Source organism: Pan paniscus, chromosome 17 (assembly GCF_029289425.2).
Source record: "Pan paniscus chromosome 17, NHGRI_mPanPan1-v2.0_pri, whole genome shotgun sequence".
In the NCBI taxonomy this organism is placed as follows: domain Eukaryota; kingdom Metazoa; phylum Chordata; class Mammalia; order Primates; family Hominidae; genus Pan; species Pan paniscus.
In genome coordinates, this window is record NC_073266.2 from 35787192 (window position 1) to 35812326 (window position 25135).

The 25135-nt window shown below is 43.5% G+C and overlaps 1 protein-coding gene, 1 non-coding gene and 1 pseudogene across 3 annotated transcripts in view; 2 read left to right on the forward strand and 1 right to left on the reverse strand.

The window, feature by feature from the left end:
• The window catches only part of SMCHD1 (structural maintenance of chromosomes flexible hinge domain containing 1), a 149347-nt gene extending 145725 nt beyond the window's left edge, over window positions 1-3622 (reverse strand). Inside the window, exon 1 of one of the 2 annotated variants that reach the window (XM_003817887.6) lies at window positions 2376-3620. In XM_003817887.6, coding sequence (XP_003817935.1) covers window positions 2376-2561 — 186 coding nt within the window. In that variant the 5' untranslated portion in view covers window positions 2562-3620. Of the gene's footprint in view, window positions 1-2375 lie in introns of both variants that reach the window. The other variant, XM_063597309.1, reaches the window with a different exon arrangement.
• Window positions 3623-5054: 1432 nt separating this feature from the next.
• LOC103786003 (chromobox protein homolog 3-like) lies at window positions 5055-5752 on the forward strand (annotated as a pseudogene).
• Window positions 5753-8745: 2993 nt separating this feature from the next.
• LOC112437842 (U6 spliceosomal RNA) lies at window positions 8746-8852 on the forward strand. Its single transcript, XR_003026343.1, has one exon. It is a non-coding gene; the product is annotated as a U6 spliceosomal RNA (small nuclear RNA).
• The last annotated feature ends 16283 nt before the right edge of the window (window positions 8853-25135 follow it).

The window sequence follows — 25135 nt, forward strand, 5'->3', positions numbered from 1 at the left end:
CAACAAAAAAGTTAGCCTTCTCAGCCTTCTTTTTTCTTACTAGTTGGTCCCTCTCATTTCTAACTAAATTTAAAACGTTTTCTAGCAGGATAAAGTGGGAGGAAGTAGGAACAGAATTAGTTAAAAGAAATATTTTCCTTGGTTTTCCAGTTGAAATATTGAAGGAAGGAATAAATACATCTGTTCCCTACAGCAAAGAATGCCATTTGAGTAGTATAACAGAATGAACAGAGGTTCTGGGTTTGAATACTAACTTGAGCTTTACTATCTGAGTAATGAGTCACCATTTCCACGACTGTGTTTATACTTCTGTAATAAAAGGCCAATAATACTTCCTCTATTTATCTAAGAGTTACCGAGACATCTCACGAGAGGGAAATAGTGCATTTCTAGAGGAAGGGTAAAGTAGCAAAACATTTTCAAAAAGCAATTTTAAAATACGAAACAAGAGCTTTAAAGATGTATCTCATCTTTGATCCAGTTCTAAGATTTCAAACTAAGCAAACAATAATAAAGACATAAACGGCTATGTATTCAAAGATGTTTTTCCACCGGGTGCAGTGGTTCACGCCAGTAATCCCAGCACTTTGGGAGGCGGGTGGATCTCTTGAGCCCAGGAGCTCGAGACTAGCCTGGGCAACACAGCCAAACCCCCGTATGTACGAAAAATACGAAAAAAAAAAAACATAGCTGGGCATGGTGGCGCTCACCTGTAGTCCTGGCTACTTGGGAGGCTGAGGTGGGAGGATCACCTGAGCCCGGGAATATTTGGGCCTGGGAAAATGTTTATTACAGCATTACTTAAAATCAAAAAAATTAAAAGTAATGTAAATGTCAACAGAAAGGAGAGATTCGGTTATGTAAATAATGGTAGCAAATGGACCATTTCAAATTTTGATCTGAAGACCTACGTTTAAAGACACTTCTGACATTATTAAGTGAAAAAATTAATAGAATATAAAACACATATTTTAGTAGTTTAAAAAATGGAGTGGGAAGGAGGAGGAAGGCTGAAAAGACATAACCTCAGGTGCTAAGAGTAGTCATATAGTAGTTTTACAGCGAGTAAAAGATTTACTTGTTTCCCCCCTCTGGTTCCATATTTTCTTTAATGTACTGATATTTTTACTATAAACATAATAAACGTAAAAAGTTTCCCTTTTGTAGAATGGTTCTGAATACAAAGCATTCAACAAAAAAGATGAGCATTCATTCACTTTTCAAACACAACGGGAATCTACTACATTCAGGCACAGAATTAACTTGAGGGGATAGGTTTTTGTCTTCATTCATTTATCCATTCTAATCTGGGCATTTACAATGTCGCAGGCACAGTTCTAGACGCTGGGACTACAGCTGTGAACAAAAGAAAGTCCTTACTTCTCAAATCGTTTTCATTCTACGGATCACAATTTCAATTATTTCAGCAACCATACAGTTATATGGTCTAGAACATTTCTAAACCTATCAGCCTCACGACAAAACACGGCTTCAAAGTTCTTTTTTTCCCTTGGAAGCTAAGTGTTCTTAACAGCTTAAAAAGGGACCTCATATGGTTAATTCAGAGCATGACAATATTCCTTCTTCAAAGCTCAGGCAATGCCACCACCTCATATCTATAAAGTACATCACAGTTTAAAGCAGATTTCCCTACACGTTCATTTTTAAAGCAAACCAATACACGGGGTAGGTACGTTTTCTGGTGTTCCACAGCCACCCATACCAACCTTTGACTTGGTTTAGAAATTCCCAAGGGTTAGGGCTCAGACAATCAGAAGGCCAGCTCTACCTGCAAAGCTGACTTGGACAAGTGTCTCCGTGCGGAAGGATCCCCCCCCGCCGCCCCGCCCCAGAAGGACCTGCAACCTTGACAGGGCAACCCGGGGACACCCCGCATCATCTAATGAACTTGGGGGAGATGACTCCAGGAATTTCACAACTTCCCCCCGTCGCAACACTCACAACAGAGCCCCTGGGTGTTAACTCCCTTCTCTCGTTTTAAAAAAGTTACAAAGTAAAAACAGACACCACCAACAGCTTTCCCTAGACTGCAGGGCCGCAATCGGGCTAAGCTCGCCCAGGGCCAACAAACGCTGAGGTCTCAACCCGGGGCGGCAAGGCCTCCCGTAAAAGGAGCGGAGGCAGAGGGAGGGCCACGGGGGAGCCGGCTCTGCACTTCGAGGCCCGGGCCAGGGCCCGCCCGAGGCGTCCGGCCACCAGGTCACGGACATGGCGGGCACACGGGAGAGGGAAGCCAAGGCCGCAGGACCAGGACCGGGTGACAGGTTTATTGCCCTCAGTGAGCAAGTTGAGTTTCTCATCACCCTCCCACCCCCAAGTCTACACGCGCATCCCTTCCTCGCCCCTTCGCGTACCTGACACACAGAGGCGCGAAATCCCGCGTAGTCCGAGCGCTCCCCGACCTGCAGAGGCCGGTCCCCGAGCTCGGACTCCTTTTCGCGCCGATCAAACAAGTACACCATCCTGTGGCCGACGCCTCCGCCATCCTCCTTAGTCCCCACAGAGGCCCCACCAGGCCCGCCGCCGTCCGCCGCTGCCATATTGGGGAAAAGGAGAAAAGACAGCGACGCCTGCCGCCGCCGGGCTCAGGGCTGAGGTGCGCGCTCCGCGCGGCGCCTTCAGCTCCAGCTCCAGGGGCGGCTCGAGGCCTCGGCCCGGCGCGCTGCAGCTCCTCCTCAGCGGCGGCGGCCGAGCAGCGGCAGGCGCGAGGATCACCCGGGAACCGATTCAAACGCGCTCCTGCCCGTGCACCACGTCACTTCCGCGGCCCGCCACTCCTGAGGAGAAGGGGACGCGCGGCGCGCTCCTCACCGGGCCCGGGCCCAGCGCCTATCGCCGCCCACACAAGCCTCACGGTGCGACCCGCGACCAGCGCCGCCGCCGGGACTGTGGCGCAGGAGGAAGAGCGGTGGCGGGTGGCGGGCGACAGCGAGGGGCGGGGCGAATCCAGCAGGCCGCGCGGGCAGGGGCGGGGCTTCGCCGCGCGCGCGCCCGGGGCCCGCCCCCTCGGCCCTCGCGAAGTTGGAAGGAGGCTGAATCTTTTGCGGGTGCCTGCGCCCTGCGGGTAGTCCTCAGAAGCCGAGGCGGGAGAGCAGGGCTCGGGGGCAGCGGGGGAATCTCCCGAAGAGCTGTGTTCTCTCTGTGGAAAGGGCCCCGCTGCCTTCCCGCCTCTCCATGATCCCGACTGAGCTTGTAGGTGCCGCGCCGGCTGACTGAGCCCTCTCTGGCTGGGTCGCGTGGACGCGGCGGCGGGAAGCTTCAGGCCGGCGGTACTCGCCGGGCGCAGAGTCCACCAAAGCGAGCACGTGGGTCCCTCTGCCGAGAAAATAGGCGCTACGAGAGCCGGCGCCCCTTTTTCCTCCTCATTTCTTAGTAGTACTGGGTGGGCTCCAGCGTGGGCCCCCGAGACAAAGCTGGTCCGTGAGAACGTCAGAAGGGCGCTCTGTGACGTCACAGCGTCCCAGCCCGCACCCTCTGGGGGCCCTAGAGCGCCGACGGCATTCGGGGTACGGGGGTGACTCCAGCGCCCTAGTTTTAACGCTACCTGCGCTTCGCGGTCTCCCACGTGCCTGTAAATTCTGAAAGAACCCACGCCACAGTTACTAGGGTTAAATTAGATGTTCGCAAAATTCTTAAGGCCTAATACGTTTTCAATAAAAGCCTTTAATCGTCATTACCGGGCAACGTTTCATTAACTATCCTCATCGTGGGCAGGTAGTGCCCTAACTCAACAAATAAAATGCCATTGTTAGAGGACTAGGTTTACTCTCCGATTCTTAGAAATCGTGAATATTGTATACTTGAGAGTGGTATGTAAATTCAGAAACCCAAAGGTAGCAGATAGAGGGGTTTTTCAAATCTCAGAATATAAGCCTGGATAATAGTGCGTTTTCTGTTTTACTAGGTTTGCTAAAACCTTATATGGACAGACTTACAAAGTTAGTGTTATGTTAGAAACCTAGATTTGCTTGTGGATGTCAAGACGTTTCAAGATCGTGGGGAATGTGTGTATAAATTGACTACACATATACTAGAGGTAGACACCAACTAGAACGAAATTGTGAAGGCGTGTTTGGGGAACATACATTGTTTGGCTGGAAGTGAGGAGAACTGAGCGGTAGATGGTGGAAGATAAAATTGGAAAGACATAAACTGTGGCCAAATGCCGTTCATGTTCCTTAAGGTGGAGGTGGAGGAGAAGAAAACAAAAAAGTAACCCCCGATTCTAATGGAATTTCTTTGAAGTCTGATGTTTTATTTACCTTTCAAATTCATGCGAATGTCTCATTCTATTCCTTTATATAGTGGTATTTGAGTTAAATGACTCAAAGAAAAACACAAATTGTTTTTCTAATTCTTAGTTAATGGGTAAGATGAATTGCCTCTCTACTTCAGCAAATTGAGATTAGAGCTGGAGATTCGTCATCAGGGCAATTTCTCATTTCTTTGCAATACCAAATTATACAAGCACACCTCTTTCATGTCTTTAGAAGAGATTTCAGGATCATCTCTAAGAGATTTTTTTTTTAATGGTGCCAGAGAAGTGTACTGCAGTATTATGGGCAGCTCTTGATGGGAACATTGATGTCTTACCTTGTTGAGAGATCGAGTCTGAATCAGTTTCTTAATGGCAGTATGGCATCACTTTTGTTCTCAGAATATCAAACAATTTTTTCATCAAAGAAAGATGACGAGTTTGTTCTTTATTTAATTTTAATCACAAGTAAATAAAAGCGTTTGAAATGACCCACTTCCTTAATGAGTTCTCTTCAATTGACTCTTAGTTTTTGTTAATTAGCTATCTTACTACAGAGTAAAATATTTAAGTGGCCTTGTATCAGTTATTTATTGCTACATAACGAACTTCCCCCAAACTTAGTGGCCCCTGAAGAAGTTCCCCCATTCCCTTCCTCCTTGCATGTAGCTCAAGCTTGAGTCAGGCAGGATTTGAGATGCCACAGACCCAGACCAAGTGCAGCTCAGAGATGGTGAACGAGATGGTGAACAATAGCTCTTCATGTCTGCAATTAAAAATGGCCTCCAGTAAAACTACAGTCGTCCTTTGGTATCCTTGGGAAATTGGTTTCTGGACCGGGACCCCCATGGATAGGAAAATCCAAGGCTGCTCAAGTCCCTCATATAAAAGAGCGAAGTATTTGCATATAACCTACATACATCCTAGATTACTTATAATACCTAATACAATATAAATGCTACGTAAATGGTTGTTATACTGTATTGTTTTTCATTTGTATTTTTTTGTTTTATTGTGATTTTAAAATATGTTCTATCCTCGGTTGATAGAATCCAGGAATGCGGAACCCGAGGATACTGAGGGCCACTGTACATTGCAAAAAAATGGGACAAAAGACTTAGTGGAAAGGGTATAAAAGCTGATGAAGCAGAGCCTGAGGATTTTGTGGTGGAAAAAGTACTACACCAAGGTGTGGTGAATGGGAAGGTGGAATATTCCCTGAAGCGGAAAGGATTTACACTTGCTGACAATAATTGAGAACCTGAAGAAAACTTAGGTTTTCCTGAGTTCATTGAACTATTTCTTAATCCTCAAAAAAACTGGTAAAGGAAAAGATAGTACAAAAAGAAAATCTTTATCCGATAGTGAATCTGATGACAGCAAATGAAAGGGATGCTGCTGAAAAACCAGGAGACTTTGCCAGAACTCTTGATCCTAAGCAAAGAATTGGTGCCACAGACTGCAGTGAATAATTAATGTTTCTAATGGAATGCAAAGACTCAGACGAGGCTGACTTGGTGCTGGCAAAGAGGCAAACGCAAAGGGGCAAACACGAAGTGTCCTCAAATTGCAAATTATTTTTATGAAGAGAGACTAACTTGGCATTCCTGTCCAGAAAATGAAACTCAAAAATTGTTGCACTGCAGTATACTGCCATATAGTGTGTGTGTGTGTAAAACCTAGGTCTTGATTTTCTTATTAGTGTGAAATATTCTATTTTTTAAAAAATAGAGATAGAGTCTCACTATGTTGCCCAGGTTGGTCTCAAACTCTGGGCTCAAGTGATCCTCCTGCCTTGGCTTCCCAAAAGTGCTGGGACTACAGACGTGAGCCACCCTGCCTGGCCAGCTATTTTCTAATGAAATCTATTTTCTACTGCAAAATCTTGTTTTGAAGTAGAATCAAAAGAGTTTTTGGGGTTGGTTTGTTTTGGGTATTTGTTGGGGTTTTTTTCATCAATAGCACTTGTTACTTTTGAACAAGTAGAAAAAGCTTTCTGTAGCTGCTTCATTTACCAGAAAAGAATATTTGGTTCCATGGTATATTATTTCCTCTTTTCTAAATGTTGGGAACATTTTCCATAATCATTACTCAATCATAACTTGTGTTTAACCTATAATGCCTAAGGCTATTCTGAATTTTTGTTTGTTTGTGCATATGTAAATATACATGTACATAGTTGTGGTTTTGTTTTTTATTTTACATGAACTAAGAAATAGCATTTCACAATCATGGGTAAATTCAAGTTTTCTTCTGGAATGCCATCGTTCTAAGCAGCCCAAAGAATAGATCATCTTAAGTTAAAATTTTACCTAAATCCACAGTGTTTCAAATTGAATAATTTGTAATTAGTTGGCCAAGTTAAATACAATGTAAACAATTTAAATTGCACAATTTAAAGAAGCCAAATCAGAGCCGGGCACGGTGGCTCATGCCTGTAATCCCAGCACTTTGGGAGGCCAGGCGGGCGGATCACCTGAGGTTGGGAGTTCAAGACTAGCCTGACCAACATGGAGAAACCCCATCTCCACTAAAAATACAAAATTAGCTGGGCATGGTGGTGCATGCCTGTAATCTTAGCTACTTGGGAGGCTGAGGCAGGAAAATCACTTGAACCAAGGAGGCGGAGGTTGTGGTGAGCTGAGATTGCACCATTGCACTCCAGCCTGGGCAATAAGAGCAAAACTCCGTCTCAAAAAAAAAAGCCAGGTCAGAGTCCATAATGTCTATAGCTATAGTCATATAAAAGCAACAGTTTATTTGCAAAACTTTCTAAAAGGAGAAATTTTATCACCAACAACCTCTGCACTCAGATGAGGAAACCAGACAGATACTGATGTGGCTTTTTTTTTTTTTTTTTTTGAGACAGGGTCTTGTTATGTTGCCAAGGACGGTGTGCAGTGGTACAATTATAGCTAACTGCAGCCTTGAACTCCTGGGTTCAAGCAATCCTTCCGCCTCAGCCTCCCAAGTAGCTAGGACTACAGACATATGCCACCACACCCAGCTAATTTAAAAATTTCTTTGTAGAGACAGGGTCTTGCTTTCTTTTCCAAGCTGCTCTAACTTTTGGCCTTGAGCGATCCTTCCACCTCAGCCTCCCAAAGTGCTGGGATTGCAGACATAAACCACCACTCTCAGCCCAATACTGGTGTGTTTTAATTAGCCAAGCAAGGCTTAGCTAAGTGGGCATTTAAAGGTTCCTTCTAAAGAGCCATTTCTTTACAAAAAGTTGAAAATCTTATGCTATATTGGCCAAAAGGTCATAATTCATGGAATGTCTTTGCTCATGAAACTAAATAGATGGTTAGAGATGTTGCTGTTTAAGACCTGGTGGCATACATGGGTGAACAATTGCAATGTAAACTCTTGACTTGCATGCTTTTTCTTTACCTCAACCCATTCATTACATGTAGGCTCAATCATTTCACTATTTAGGTTACTGGTTCAGAAGAAGCCAGGAAAAACAATAACACTATAGTAATAAGAATGTTGTTACCTGAGTGTGTATTGCTTACTTTCTTGCAGATACTGCTGAATAGCGATCAATACGTAGCTTTATATTTTTAAAAATAAAAATAACTTAGTGGCTTAAAGAGGAATCATTTATTTGCTTGTGATCGACAATTTGGGCTAAGCTCAGCTGAAGAGATCTTCTGCTGGTCTCACTTGAGATCACTTCAACAGCTGCAATCACCTGGTAGCTTCACCAAGGCTGGATGGCTCACAGTGTCCTCACTCACATGGCTGGCAATTAGCTAAGGCTGTTGGTTGGAGCGCATCAATTTTCCTCTAGTAGGCATCTCTAATAGCATAACTTGGTTTCTTACTTGGTTGTCACAGCGTTCCAAAAGAAAAGGCTCCAGTGTGCAAGTGCTTATGGAAGTTCTGCTTGCATCACATTTTCTTTCTTTCTTTTTTTTTTTTTGAGACTGAGCCCCATCCTGTCACCCAGGCTGGAGTGCAGTGCGTGGTCTCAGCTCACTGCAGCCCCTGTCCCCTGAGTTCAAACAATTCTTCCACGTCAGCCTCCATAGTAGCTGAGAGTATAGGTGCGCGCCACCACACCGGGCTAATTTTTCTATTTTTAGTAGAGATGACATTTCACCATGTTGGCCAGGCTGGTCTCCAACTCCTGACCTCAAGTTATCCACCTGCCTCGGCCTCCCAAAATGCTGGGATTACAGGTGTGAGCCACCGCACCTGGCCTGCATCACGTTTTCTAATGTCCCACTGGCCAAAGCTAGTCATGCAGCCAAGCCCCTGTGTGGTCCACTCCCACAATAGAGATAGGCTTACAAAAATCCCAATATGGAGAATAGCACTGTATCTGTACACTGAGATGAGACAAGTTTGAAAAAATATTGCAGATATACGGTAGCTGGCAAAAAGAAGGAAAAGAAAAAGCAGTCTTGTTAGGATTTGCTGATGAGATTAAATTTCCCCCAAATAAAAATACCTAGAAAATTGTGCTTGCTTTGGCAGCACATATACTAAAATGGGAATGATACAGAGAAGATTAGCATGGCCCCTGCACTAGGAAGACACACAAATTCGGGAAACATTCCACATTATAAAAAAATAAAAATACCTAGAAAATAAAGGGCAAGGGCTGGGCATGGTGGCTCACGCCTGTAATCCCAGCACTTTGGGAGGCTGAGATGGGCAGATCACAAGTTCAAGAGATTGAGAGCATCCTGACCAACGTGGTGAAACCCCGTCTGTACTAAAAATACAAAAATTAGCTGGGTGTGGTGGCGTGCTCCTGTAGTCCCAGTTACTCGGGAGAATCACTTGAACCTGCGAGGCAGAGGTTGCAGTGAGCTGAGATCGTGCCACTGCATTCCAGCCTGATGACAGAGCGAGACTCCGTCTCAAAAAAAAAAAAAAAAAAAAAAAGAAGGGCAAGGAAAGTGATTTTGGGGGGTTATTTTTTATTTTGCCCATTTGTGGGGAATTCTACAGGATGAAAGTGATTTTTTTAATACCTCTATCTTCTCAAATTTATTTATTTTTATTATTTCTGGAGAGAGAAAAACAATTGTAGTGACATGAATTCAGGCTTTGCCAGTTAAAATACTTTCTGTAATATAATTTGTGACTTAGAGCCCCAAATCTACCAAACTGGTAGAGAACATTGTGGAGTTCCTTCATTCCCAGTTTTTGTTTGTTTGTTTTTGTTTTTGTGAAAGGGTCTCATTCCGTCTCTCAGGCTGGAGTGCAGTGTCAGGATCTCAGCTCACTGCAGCCTCTACTTTCTGGGCTCAAACCGTCTTCCCACCTCGGCCTGCTGAGTAGCTGGGACCATGGTCGTGCACCACCATGTCCGTCTAATTTTTGTATTTTTTGTAGAGATGGGTTTTCACCATGTTGTCCAGGCTGGTCTTGAACCCCTGAGCCCAAGTGAGCCACCCACCTCAGGCTACCAAAATGCTGGGATTACAGGCATGAGCCGCTGTGCCCAGACTCATTCCCAGTTTTAACAAGTTTGATGCTTCTGGGTGGTAGGGGTAGAGGCTCATCCATGTCTACAAGGCAACCTGTTTAGATCTAGTGGCTTCCTGCTGCTTTTGTGCTGATTAGGACATAAGCGCCATTTGCAAGGGTTATTTTTAATCCCATTTGCCTATATATACATATAGCTATTTTGGGGAGGGGGGAACCAGGCCATTTTACCACCCTACAGGGAATCTCTTTTTTAATCTGGATAAAATCCTTTGCCTTTCTCTTTCTTCAAGGCACTCTATCAATGCCTATAAATCCTTTTCTTGGTCAGGTACAGTGGCTCACGCCTGTAATCCCAGCACTTTGGGAGGCTGAAGCGGGCGGATCACCCGAGGTCAGAAATTTGAGACCAGCCTGGTCAACTTGGCGAACCCCGTCTCTACTAAAAATATAAAAATTAGCTGGTTGTGGTGGCGCACACCTGTAGTCCCAGCTAGTCGAGAGGCTGAGGCAGGAGAATCGCTTGAACTAGGGAGGCAGAGGTTGCGGTGAGCCAAGATCGCGCCACTGCACTCCTGCCCGAGCGACAGAGCAAGACTCCATCTCCAAAAAAAAAAAAAAAGTTTTTTGTTACCTGTTTGATTACACGTTTATTTTGATTGTAAAGCACTGATTATTTTTCCTTCAAAAATCCATATAGTTAGGCTGAGGCGGGCGGATAACCTGCGGTCAAGGGTTCAAGACCAGTCTGACCAACATGGAGAAACTCTGTCTCTACTAAAAACATAAAATTAGCCGGGCGTGGTGGCACATGCCTGTAATCCCAGCTACTCCGGAGGCTGAGGCAGAAGAATCGCTTGAACCCAGAAGGCGGAGGTTGCAGTGAGCCAAGATTGCACAGTTGCACTCCAGCCTAGGCAGCAGTGCGAGACTCCGTCAAAAAAAAAAAAAAAAAAAAATACATGTAGTTGATTTTTTCCTTACATATGAAAAATGGTACTTAGAATTTATTGAGTTCTTAAACTGCCAGTACCTCTACAAACACTTTACATTTTCTTGTTCAGTCTGTTTCTACATTTTTATATCATGAAATATTTCATGCATACAAAAGAGTATACATAATCTAAACGTCTGTGAAAAGACAAACACATCTGTCTTAAAACCATTAACTTAAATAAAAGAGCATTATTGATGCTTTTAAAGACCCCAGTAAGCCCCTTCCAAAATGACATCTCTCTACTACTGAAGTATTCTCTATTCTGAAATTTGTAGGTATTTGTTTTCCTTCTGTTTGTAATAAATTATTTAGTTTTTGAGTTTTTGAACTATGTGTACATATATACATTCTTCTGCTCATTTTTTGTTCATCATATTTGTAAGATTCAATAATGTTGATGCAAGTTACTGTAGTTCATTCTTTTTTTATTCTGTTTTACTGTTATATAGTATTTCTTGATACGAGTACACCACTGTCTTTCCATTCTCCTATCAATGAACATTTAAATTATTTCCAGGTCTTTGGTTTCTTTGTTTGCTTTTACTTTTTAGAAATCAAGCTTCTATGAGTATGTGTCTGTTGTATCATGATGTTCTTATGCAATGGATATAATATTGCATAGGTTATATATCAAATGTCATAGAATATGGCTAATTTACACACTTACCTGATAATGCCAAATTATTTTCCAGCAGTATAGAAGACCTGCTGCTCCACTACCTTGTCAAAATGTAGGAGTGTTTTACTTTTGAAAATGTTTGTCAATCTGGTAGATGTGAAATAGTACCTCATTGTGGTTGTAATTTGCACCTACCTCGTTATAAATGAGATTGAGGCTGGGTGTGGTGGATCACACCTGTAATCTCAGCACTTTGTGAGGTCGAGGCAGGCAGATCAACTGAGGCTAGGTGTTCGAGACCAGCCTAGCCAACATGGCAAAACCCCGTCTCTACTAAAAATTCAAAAAATTAGCCAGCGTTCTGGCACCTGCCTGTAATCCCAGCTACTTGGGAGGCTGAGGCACGAAAGTTGCTTTAGTCTGGGAGGCGGAAGTTGCAGTAAGCCGAGATTACACCATTGCACTCCAGCCTGGATGACAGAGCAAGACTCTGTCTCAAAAAAAAAAAAAAAAAAAAAAAAAAAGATTGAGCACCTTTTCATATGTGTATTTCCTAATTGTGTTTCCTCTTCTATGAAATGCTTATTCATGGCTTGTGCCTTTTGTTGTTGTTGTTGTTGTTTGAGACGGAGTCTGGCTCTGTGCCCAGGCTAGAGTGCAGTGGTGCAATCTTGGCTCACTGCAACTTCCGCCTCCCTGGTGCAAGCGATTCTCCTGCCTCAGCCTCCCGAGGAGCTGGGACTACAGGCACACGCCACCACGCCCAGCTAATTTTGTATTTTTAGTAGAAAAATACGGGGTTTCACCATTTTGGCCAGGATGGTTTCAATCTCTTGACCTGATGATCCGCCCGCCTCGGCCTCCCAAAGTGTTGGGATTACAGGCGTGAGTGAGCTACCACACCTGGCCTTATTTTTTTTTTACACAGGGTCTTGCTCTGTTGCCTGGGCTGGAGTGCAGTGGCACAATCAGGCTCACTGCAGCCTCAGCCTCCTGGCTCAAGGTATTCTCCCACCTTAGCCTCCCAAGTAGCTGGGGCTACAGGTGCGGGCCACCACACTTGGCTAAATGTGCTGGTTTTTTAATGAAATTACTTGATTTTTTCCTATTGATTTTTTTAAAGTTCTCCACATATTGTGGAACTCAAATTTTGTTAGTTATGTCTATATAACATCTTTTCCCAGTTTGTGATTTGTAATTTCCCTTTCTTTGTGAGACCTTTTAATGAATGGTAGTTCTCGATCTTAGTATGTTTGAACTTATCAAATTCTTTCCATTATGATTTGTACTTTTTGGTCTCTAAGAATTCCTCTAATACAAAGGCATTTTCAAATTTTATTTTATTTTATTTATTTATTTATTTTCAGACGGAGTTTCACTCTCGTAGCCCAGGCTGGAGTGCAGTTTTGCGATCTCAGCTCACTGCAACCTCCACCTCCTGCGTTCAAGCGATTCTCCTGCCTCAGCCTCCCAAGTAGCTGGGATTACAGGCGCCAGCCACCACGCCCAGCTAATTTTTGTATTTTTAATAGAGATGGGGTTTCACCACGTTGGCTCGACTTGTCTGGAACTCCTGACCTCAGGTGATCCACCCACCTCGGCCTCCCAGGGTGCTGGGATTACAGTTATGAGCCAACGTACCTGGCCTCAAATTTTATTTTTGAAGTTTAAAATTTTTCTATTAAAAACACTTAATGGCCAGGCATGGTGGCTCATGCCTGTAATCCCAGCACTTTGGGAGGCCAAGGAGGGCAGATCACCTGAGATCAGGAATTCAACATCAGCCTGGCCAACATGGCGAAACCCCGTCTCCACTAAAAATACACAAATAGCTGGTCGTGGTGGCACACGCCTGTAGTCCCAGCTAGTCAAGAGGCTGAGGCAGGAGAATCACGTGAACCTGGGAGGCAGACGTTGCAGTGAACCGAGATCGTGCCACTGCACTCCAGCCTGGGTGACAGAGACAGGCTCCGTTTAAAAAAAAAAACAATTAGTCCTTAAATTGTGCAAAGTTGATTTTTATGTATTATACTAAAAGGGGCTCCAACTCCTTTTTTTTTCAAATTGTCTGATCATCATTTATTGAATAGTCTATCCTTCCCCTGCTGTATTATGTGTGACGTACTGTTACATACCAAGTTTCCATAAATGCATGCCTCTGTTCCTGGATTGTCTAGCCTGTTTGTTGGTCAATTTTTCACCCTCTCTACTAATACTACACTTCCTTAATTACTCTAGCTGTATTATATTTTGATGTCCACTGGGGCAAACCACCTCATCTTATTCCTTTTCCGGAGTGTCATGTAGTTGGTTTTGCTTTGTTTTTTTTTATGCCATTGCTGCCTTAAAGATATGTGGTTGTTTTTTAGGTATCTCTTGTGATAATTTCCTCCTCTTTTTGCTCAGTGCTTTCTCACACAAGAGACACTTAGAATTATGGTCAACTGTGTTTCCATAATAGTAATACCTGAGGTTCAGTAAAAACCTGAGTACATCATAAGCTTTCTAAATTGACTAGTATTGCTTTGTAAATTGCTTACCAAATGCTTAGTTGTGGTTGGAAAGCTGCTGTTTATGTCCACATCAACCTCATTATCAGATCCCACAACCCTTGATATTTCATACTGTTCATAATTACCCTGTGCATTCTGATTCAATTACAGCACTAATAGACCAGGTTCCCTAACAACACAGAAAGACCAAGTTTTTAAATCACTCACTGCTTATAGAAAATTTTCTCCTTCTTGGCTTTTCATGGGTTTCACCCAACTGAACTAAATAGGAAAACATGATTCTGCTAATTTCACTTGCATGTATACACACATGTGGCAGAAATTTTCAAGACAAATAAAATTGGGAACTTCTCCCCTGGCCCCAGGTTCTATAAGTAAAATTGACTCTCTGGACTAGAATAATGTATGGCTTTATCCTGTGATTTCCTCACCCCCTTGTATCCCAAATTGAGAAGCATGGCTCTTGGCAGTCAGAAGCAATAAAAAATTTTTATAAGTGGGTATGGCATAATAAGATCTATCCTAAAAATAAAACTCTGGCAAGAGTGGAAAGAAGGGACACCATTTTGTGCATACTTTATACCTTAGTTAGATGATAAAGTGACAGTTACAAAAGATCTATCATCATTCATCCATTCAGCAAACACATATTGTGTAGAAATTGAGATAACAAATAAAAGTCTCTATCTTCATGGTGCTTACATTCTATAGGGGGAGACAGAAAAAAATGAACAAATATACAGAATGTCAGATGGAGATCAATGTGCTGTGGTGAAAAATTAAGGATGCAGAGTGCTAGGGGCTGGATGGTCACACTTTGATATAAAGTCAGAGAAGATCTCTCTGATAAGGTGACATTGTTAAGACATCTTTCTTAAGTTGAGCAGAAAGCTAAAGGAAGTAAAGGAGCACGTTGTGTAACGATCTAGGAGACAAGTGTTCCTGGCAGAGGGAAAAACAAGTGCAAAGATCAGAGTTTTGGCAGGATGATGTGATATAGTTACAGAGGGGGCGATCAGAGAGATCAATGGGGAAGAGTGGGAATTATGTGAAGAAAAGATCATGCAGGGCCTCGGAGGCCATTGTGATAACTTTGGCATTCACCTCGAACGACGTGGGATGTGTTGGAAGACTTGGAGTAGAGGTGTGGTATGGTCTGAAATATTTTTACAGAGAACTACTCTGACTGCTCTATTGAAGATACACTGTCAGGGGCCAAATGCAGAGGCCAGCCTACCTGTTAAGAACTGATTCAATAATCCAGGCACAAGATAGCGAGGACATGAGCTGGGCTGGCCGTGGTGGAGCTGAGCAGAAGGGGTCAGATTTTTAAGGCGCAACTGACAGATGCATTAATGGATCAAATGCGGGGTATATGAAAAAGATAGTAGTTAAGCCAGTCTCCAAAATCTGTGGCTCCTGGGGAAGTATTGTGCATACTTGCATATTTTTGGCTGTCCAGCATCTCAGTCCCTTCCGATGTTTGGGGGATTCCCCATCATATAAATCTGAGGGGCAGACAGAGCCCACCTCCCACTGAAGGAGGCCAGATGCTCCTTTTTCCCGTCTCCCCTGCAGTCGAGATGTATGCACATGAATAGGACTCAGTCTGTCAGAGATTAATGGGGCAGCAGCACCAGTATCCAGTTTGTGGAGGCAACAGAGGCACACATACCTTAGGGCGGAATAGTGTTAGCTGTGCAAGGGACAGGTAGCAGTGGTATCCCCATGGAACCAGTTCATGATTTTAGCTATGCTTCTGACTATGTAGCTTTCAAGTCAGATTGGCCAAACTCCCAGCAAAGCCACAAGCTACCCAATTTCCTAGCCACAAATAATATTTCTACTTTTAAAGGAACCAGAGGTGGTTTCTTTTCCTTGTAACTAAAAACCCTGATTTATCCACCAAGGACTGACATTCTACTGTGAATGTTGTCATAATAATAACTGTCATTCATTGAGTGAGCAAGGCACTTATTTCAACGAATTCTGTTAGATGAATATTCCTGTTTGAGAAGTGAGGACACTGAGATGTAAAGGACAAATCATCAGGCCAGGCACAGTGGCTCATGCCTGGAATCCCAGCACTTTCGGAGGCTGAGGTGGGCAGATCACTTAATCTCAGGAGTTCGAGACCAGCCTGGCCAACATGGCGAAACCCCGTCTCTACTAAAAATACAAAAATTAGCTGGGCGTGGTGGCTCATGCCTGTAACCCCATCTACTTTGGGGACTGAGGCAGGAGCATCACTTGAGCCTGGGAGATGGAGGTTGCAGTGAGCCAAGATTGCGCCACTGCACTCCAGCCTGGCGACAGAGTGAGATTCTGTCTCAAAAAAAAAAAAAGAAAATCTAAGTTTATTTGGCTCCAAAGCTTGGACACTACAAATAACCTCATCCGGGGTTCATAAAATATGAACTCAGCCATTTTTACATTAATTCAGCTTTCTCTATGTCTTATATATGTATTCACAACAAATTCTCAACTTTCCTTGAAATTCTCTGAAACTACGTATAGGACTTAATGCTGAAATATTAAGATATATCATTGTTTTGAAAAAATTATCATAGTCTGATGAGGGCCATAAATCAAGTTCAAAATAAATTCTAATGTTTGTTAGTATTGTTTGAAATTTGGGCAAAATTAGTTAAGTTTTTTCTGAATTTCAGTTTTAATAGACCTTGTTTTGGTCAATTAGAAGATGGAGGCAAAGTGCTTTATCAGTAAATATACTGAGCTCCTTCTCAGATGGTATCTATTACCAGAAACATTAAATACTGTGGTTGATTGAAACACCTAATTTCATGCTATTTTAAATAATTAAACAGCTATAGTTCCCCAAGGATGAGGGATTTCAATATTTGAATCATGCTGCTGGAAAATAACGTGATGTTTGCCAACAAGAGGTGTGACTATGAAGAAATGAAACTGATTATCAGAAAAGAAACTGAAACTGTGGTTTGTGAACCTAGAGAAGCACTCAGAGGAGGGGTGTGTTATAATATTTTTATTTGCAGAGCATTAAAGAGGCAACATGGTGTTAGGGAGAAGCAAATTGATCTGGGAGTGAGGACTTGTGCTCCCAGGTGCCAAACCTAATCCCTTTCTAGCTAGCTATGCAACAAAGGTCAATTCAATGAGCACTGAACACAAGATTAAAAAGACAGATTAAAAATAAAAAAAAAAAACAGGCAAAAAAACAGAAATAACTGTGACACTTTATTAGAAGTATTCATTCATTGGCCGGGCACAGTGGCTCACACCTGTAATCCCAGCACTTTGGGAGGCTGAGGTGGGTGGACCACGAGGTCAGGAGTTCAAGACCAGCCTGCCCAACGTGGTGAAACCCCGTCTTTACTAAAAATACGAAAATTAGCCAGGCGTGGTGGCAGGTGCCTGTAATCCCAGCTACTCAGGAGGCTGAGGCAGAGAATTGCTTGAACCCGGGAGACAGAGGTGGCAGTGAGCTGAGATCATGCCACTGCACTCCAGCCTGGGTAACAGAACAAGACTCTGTCTAAAAAAAAAAAAAAAAAAAAGGTGAGCAGAGGTAGGAATCACAGATGACTCCCAAGTTTAGGGTTTAGGTCACTGGGTAGATGATGACGCTTTCATTGAGCTGGGGGAGAGAAGTGCTATTAGTGCAATAGAAGCGATTCCCAAGAGCACAGTACAAAGGCTTGGAAGAGAGTGCCACAGGGATCCTCAGGAGACTTCTGCATTTAGAAGAGGAAAGAGATTCTCATAATGAAAATAATAAGTATATAAGGTAATGCATATGGTAATTAGCTTGATTTACCCACTCCAGTAGGGTATGTATATATATTTTGAAACATCCTGTTGTACACAGTAAATATATACAATTTTTATTTGTCAGTTTAAAAATATGTATTATTTTAAAAAGCCTAATTCTACTCTGAAAATTAAAAACAGAAGAAAAAGAGACAAGGAAAGAGAAACTTTACTTGCTGTCAGTATAAGGGTGTCAGACTTCTTTCTGATGAAGCCAGAAAGAGTGGCTCAGCAAGTTGAAAACACAAGTATTCAAATGGAAAGAAAGACAAAATTATCAGGGCACTAAATTTATATCAGCCTGTTGAAGGTGAGGAAAAAAGCCACTTACTCATACAGGTATCATATATGCAAAAATCATTCATGTTGGCCAGGCATGGTGGCTCACAACTGTAAACCCAGCACTTTGGAAGGCTAAAATGGGTGGATCGCTTGAGCCTAGGAGTTCAAGACCAGCCTGGGCAACATGGCAAAACCCCTTCTCTATAACAAAGTACAAATGTTAGCCAGGTATGGTGGCACACACCTGTAGTCTCAGCTACTGAGATGGCAGGATCGCTTGAGCCCAGGAGGTCGAGGCTGCAGTGAGCCATGATTGTGCCACCACACTCCAGCCTAAGTGATAGAGTGAGACCCTGTCTCCAAAAAATTAAAAAAAAAAAAGAAAAAGATCATTCATATCAGCATAGCAAAAGTCAGGGACAGCATTATTTAGAGAATCCAGGCTCACTGCAAATTTTTTAGAGTTTATTATTTTGGACACCAGAACCAGTCAGGATGACCCTATTCTTTTAAGTTTTTCTTAAGAATGTGAAGTGGTTTGATTTTGTTCCTATCTATAGTATGTGATGTGCTTAATCATACTGGAAGCAGAACAAAGCATGAGTTTTGCTTCTATAGGAGATTAGCAATGGCATAAGGCATGTGGAGGGAAGGAAAGGAGAGAAGGAAGGAGGGACTGACTATACAGAGACATAGAGTTGGGTGTGCATGGCACGCATGTGTGACAAAGAGCAAGTATAAATTATTATTGGGGCTCCTGTGTGTCTGTGTCATCACTCAGGTGTCCAGGCCTCATTAGGCCACACAGCAGACTGATCAGTAATTTCCAACCTTTCATTTGGGTTCCACATGAAATAATGATGAGGAGTCTTTGTAGAACTTGGAGAAGGTAGAACTGAAACTCAAGGGAGATCCTACTGAAATGGTTACAGGAGGTATTGTCTAGTTCAAAGAAGGTCACTTTCGTAAGGATTTAACGGTAGTCCAAGTTGAAAACCTCAGGCTTCATCTGTTGTCAAATAATACATAAGGTATTTCTAGGCTTCTCCAGAGAGAAAGAGTCAAAGTCTGCAGGAAATCGCTAGCTCCTGCAATATCAATCAAATTAAAACTCCACAATTGGCAATAGATGGGGAATTTACACATGGGCTCTGTAGAATAGCTAGACTTTGAAGCCCCGATCTTCCCTTTGGGGTTCCTTTCTATTGCTATCACTGCCAGCTCCTTTTTTGTAAATCCTATTACTTTTTTTTTTGTGGTTGGTAGAGGATCTCACTCTGTCGCCCAGGCTGGAGTACAGTGGTGCAATCACACCTCACTGCAGCCTCCACCTCCCTGAGCTCAGGAGATTCTCTCACCTCAGCCTCCCTAGTAGCCGGAACTACAGGTGCCCACCACTATGCCTGGCTAATTTTTGTATTTTTGTAGAGACGGGATTTTGCCATGTTGCCCAGGCTAATCTGGAACTCCTGACCTCAGGTCAGGAGGCCGATGCATTCGCCTCGGCCTCCCAAAGTGCTGGCATTACAGGACTGAGCCACCACGCCCGGCCACTATCACCTTTTATGAACATACGTCCCCACCTTAATTCCTGGCAGCATAGTAGAGACTTTGCTGGGTGTTCAGACTATAGCATGTGTAAGAATAACCTGTACTGTGTGTTTAAAATACAAATTCCTAGGTTCCACACCCAGATATTAATATTTTGAATCAGTCAAATATGAGACTGAGAATGTATATTTTTAACAACTTTCATGTGGTTCTGACAGAGATAGTTCAAACACCACATTTTGAGAAACACTGAACCAAATGGGACAAAAAAGGTGATGGATATAGAAAAGAATATATTGAAGCCAATCTGAAAAGGCTACATACTGAATGATGTCAAGTATGTGACATTTCTGGAAAAGGCAAAACTATGGAGACAGGAAAATGATCAGTGGTTGCCCAAGGGCTGCGAAGAGGAGGGATGAGCAGGCAAAACACAGAGGATTTTTAGGGCAGTTAAATTATTCTGTCTGATACCATAGTGGTGAATACATGTCACTTATACGTTTGTCCAAACCCAAAGAATGTGCAACATGAAGAGTGAACCCTTATGTAAACTACGGACATTCCGTGGTTATGATGTATCTGCATAGATTCCCTCATTGTAACACATGCACTGCTCTCTGGTGGGCAATGTTGAAAACCAGGGAGCTGGCATGTGTGGGGGCAGGAGGTACCTTTCTTTCCATTTTGCTGTGAACCTAAAACTGTTCTAAAAACATAGTCTCTCGCTCTCTGTTTTTTTTTTTTTTAGACGGAATCTCGCTCTGTCGCCCCAGGCTGGAGTGCAGTGGCCCCATCTCGGCTCACTGCAAGGTTCGCCTCCCGGGTTCACGCCATTCTCCTGCCTCAGCCTCCGGAGTAGCTGGGACTACAGGCGCCTGCCACCACACCCGGCTAATTTTTGTATTTTTAGTAAAGGCAGGGTTTCACCGTGTTAGCCAGGATGGTCTTTATCTCCTGACCTCGTGATCCGCCTGCCTCAGCCTCCCAAAGTGCCAGGATTACAGACGTGAGCCACCACGCCCGGGCTAAATTTCTGTTTCTTATCTAAGTTTCACTTTCTTTAGAGAGAAATAATCTCTTCTCTAAAACTATATTACTCATCCTCCCCTTACAAGGCAATTGGCCGGTTCTAGAGTTAGAATGCAGCATCCTCACACAAGATACACAGATCATATAGCACACAGGTCATTAGCCATCCATAACCATATCAATTATGAAAAATAAGGACACTTTTTGTCACATTCCTCAAAATGTGTATTTTTGAGTTCTAAATATCCCTATCAATAGTTAATTTAAGTCCGGGCACGATGGCTCACGCCTGTAATCTCAGCACTTCGGGAGGCTGAGGTGGGCAGATCACTTGAGGTCAGGAGTTTGAGACCACTCTGGCCAACATGGCGAAACCCTGTCTCAACTAAAAATACAAAAACTAGCTGGGCGTGGTGGCACGCACCCGTAATGCCAGCTATTCGGGAGGCTGAGGCAGGAGAATCACTTGAACTGGGGAAGTGGAGGTTGCAGTGAGCTGAGATTGTGCCATTGCACTCCAGCCTGGGCGACAGAGCGAGACTCCTGGCAAAAAAAAAAAAAAAAAAAGGTTAATTCAAGCTGACATTTGCCAAGCCTGGGTCAGTTCCTCCTCACAGAATGTACTCTGGCTTGACGTGAATCTGACTTCTATAATTGCCCCCTGCTGTCCTGTGGTACATAACTCTTGATACTTCTGAGATGTGATTTAGAAAATGAATACTTCTCCAAAGGAAACAATAAATTTGCAGAGATAAAACTGCCTAAATCATGCTGAATATGCTGCACAAGGAGAACCAAGCCCTCCCCATTCCCAATCATATGTATAGGAAATGTAGACTTTTTCAAGGCAGTCAGCAGGAACAAAATATGCGCAAAGACTCTGTTTTCATGTTTTTGTACTTTAGTTTTGTATTAGATATTTCCTGCTTCTACAGCTGTTGGGTGTGTCCCTCCTCCTGTTCCGGTGATGTAAACCTAAAAAAAAAAAAAAAAAAAAAACCTTCTCAAAAAAGAATAAAGAAGTAAACACACACACACACACACACACACACACTGAACATTTTAGATTCCCTGTTATATCAACCCTTTTCATTTTAGAGAATGTTTTTGCCTCACATGTGCAAACCTAAATCTATCCAACCTTGTTGCTTTTTCAGAAGAAAAGGAAGTATACACTTGTGTATTGTCTCCAGTTTTGCTAGCCTAAGAGAAACTAACTGCTTGTAACTCAAAGCCAAATCCTCAAGGTGTTCTAGCTCAAAGCCAACCACAACAGGAAGGGGAAGTACACAATATCTTACATTTTATATAATTTTGCTGTTCTCTCCTCATGTCCCTACGTCTCTCACACATCTCTAAATCTTCTTACAGGGTACAGCATCCTTGGAAATGCAGGAAACAGCTTCTGGATATCTGATGCAGGGCTCCCCTTAGATTTTTCACAGCGGCCGAGCAGCCTCCTATCTCCATACAAGTCAAAGTCCCCATTTTCCTCTGCTGTGGTTGAAATTTTCACAGAGTGCTCCTCTGGAACTACAGTCCTACTGAGCCTTTTCTATGGCCTTCTACGCAGCCAAGTTACTTTCCCCAAACAGGACCCTTAATTCTAATCAGAGCTTGAGAAACTCTGCCAGCAGACTGTGATAAACAATGTTTTCGACAGGACACAGAAAGGCCAACAGAACAATGTTTCTAACCAAATATAATTAATGCTATACCGTAGTTGGAAAAAAAAAGACTAACCATTCCTTCTTAGAATCACCGAACAAAGGCCAAACCCTATAAAAAGCCCCTCCCTGGCTGGGCGCGGTGGCTCACGCCTGTAATCTCAGCACTTTGGGAGGCCAAGGTGGGCAGACCACTTGAGGTCAGGAGTTTGAGACCAGCCTGACCAACATGGTGAAATCCCGTCACTACGAAAAATACAAAAATTAGCTGGGCATGGTGGCACGCACCTGTAATCCCAGCTACTCAGGAGGCTGAGGCAGGAGAATTGCTTGAACCCGGGAGGCGGAGGTTGCAGTGAACTGAGATCATGCCACTGCACTCCAGACTGGGCAACAGAGGGACTCCGTCTCGGGAAAAAAAAAAAAAAAGCCCCTCCTTGCTCCATGTTTCTGAGATATCCCATGACCAGTTCCTCCTCACTACAGCAAGTACAGTCATGCAACTATTTTCTGTAGGTAAGACCTGTGGTCTTTTCTTTGGTTGGTGAGCTTTAACTGGCTTTTATTATCTCTGGGTGGCATTTTCAATTCTCAGAGTGATTGTCCCATAGAACTGAAGTCTCCTAACCCTCCCTTCCCCTAAAAGCCGCATTCTAATCAGGGCTTGAGAAACTCTGCCAGCAGTTAGGCTGTGATAAACAATGTTTTCAACAGGACACAGAAAGGCCAACAGAATAATGTTTCTAACCAAACATAATTAATGCTAAACTATAGTATAGCATCCCCTGCCCCACCCCACCACACCCTTGCTTACTATACCTACTTGATGGAACTCCCCAAGTTCCTTCTCTTTGCCCCAGGATAGAGGTTGCCTTAAGGAAAGACATCAGGATAATGCTGTTCTTGGCTCCCAGTTACCCAGTTACTCCTTCCTTTCCATGCACAGATTGAGAGCATCCACCGCCGGGCGACTTTTTTGTCTGTCCTGCTCGTCACCCTCCATCAGGGGATTTTGGTGGAAGTGCCAGCCTTTCCCAGCCCTTTCCAGGCCTCTACAGCCAGTTCTGTTTCTAGCCTGACTCAATTCTACATCTTTCCTCTCTCTCCTGAAAATGGACAATTTTGAGTAACCAACTGTTTGACTTCTCCATATCCCTCTTCCAGAATGTGAGGCATGAAGATGCGGGTGTGAGAGTAGATCTAAAATTCATTTTCAAGGATCCAAATAACTTGGCCCTTGACCCTCCTGGTGCCTAGAAAACCAACTCTCTCCAATAGACCTACTCTCATCTTCCCTACTCCAAAGCTGTCAGATACCTAGGGAATCCGTTTTACAACCATTTCATTGGTATCCCAGCATTTTGATGGAATTTTGCATTGTTTATCTTTGTGAACAATATACTTCTCTTAAGTGCCTGGGCAACTAACTTAGTCTCTAATTTGTAGAGAGTAGATCCTCTTCCTACTTCTAAGGCTGAAAGATAAAAAGGGAGTAATTTTCCCCACCATTCCATCCCTCTGCTGGGACACTGGTCTAGTTTGTATCCTCTTCGAGTTCCCTAGGGTGGAACCATGTCTTCTAGCAAACAGACTGGCTTCTTCAGCACTGATGTTTTCCTCTTTTCTCAGGAGTAGAAAGAGCTGTCGATGGAGGGCTACCCATTACCCTCCCCTCCTCCACAAAGGAGCTGTCACCTCCCCTTAATAGGCAAACCACTCAGGGGCCATCCCCATTTGTTTCTTAAACCTGCAAGTTTCTGGTGGGTGGAGTCTCCTGCTTCAGAACAAATGATATCTTTCTCCCAAGTCAGAAGTCTCAAGGTATGTAGAGGAGAAATGATTCCACTATCATAACCCTCTTACAGAATGTTGATGGGACTTGTCCCCCGCTCACTCAGTTGCTTGATATGAGGCATTTTACCCTCCCACCTTACCCACATATCTCCTGCCCCACCACACCACACCCTTGCTTACTGTACCAACCCTTGGCAACTTCACTGACCAAAATTCCATGTAGTTTGCAGTTCCTTTTGCTCTAGTCACGTTACCATTTTGCACCATTCCTCAGCTTCTCGGAGAATTGCCTGACTGCATTAGTCTGTTTTCACACTGCTAATAAAGACATACCCGAGACTGGGAAGAAAAAGAGGTTTAGTTAGACTTACAGTTCCACATGGCTGGGGAGGCCTCAGAATCATGGCAGGAGGAGAAAGGCACTTCTTACATGGCAGTGGCAAGAGAAAATGAGGAAGAAGCAAAAGCAGAAACCCCTGATAAACCCACCAGATCTCGTGGGACTTATTAACTATCAGAAGAATAGCATGGGAAAGACCCCCTCCCCACAATTCAATTACCTCCCCCTGGGTCCCACCCACAACACATAGGGATTCTGGGAGATAAAATTCAAGTTGAGATTTGGGTAGGGACACAGACAAACCATATCATTTTGCCCCAGCCCCTCCAAATCTCATGTTCTCCCATTTCAAAACCAATCATGCCTTTCCAACAGTCCCCCAAAGTCTTAACTTATTTCAGCATTAACCCAGAAGTCCACAGTCGAGAGTCTCATCTTGAGACAAGGCAAGTACCTTCTGCCTATGAGCCTGTAAAATGAAAAGCAAGCTAGTTACTTTCTAGATACGATAGGGATACAGGCATTGGGTAAATACAGCCATTCCAAATAGAAGAAATTGGCCAAAACAAAGGGGTTACAGGGCCCATGCAAGTCCAAAATCCAGGAAGCAGTCAAATTTTAAAGCTCCAAAATGATCTCCTTTGACTCCAGGTCTCACATCCAGGTCATACTGATGCAAGAGGTGGGTTCCCATGCTCTTAGGCAGCTCTGCCCCTGTGGCTTTGCAGGGTACAGCCTCCCTCCCACCTGCTTTCATGGGCTAGTGTTGAGTGTCTGCATCTTTTCCAGGTGCATGGTGCAAGCTGTCGGTGGATCTACCATTCTGG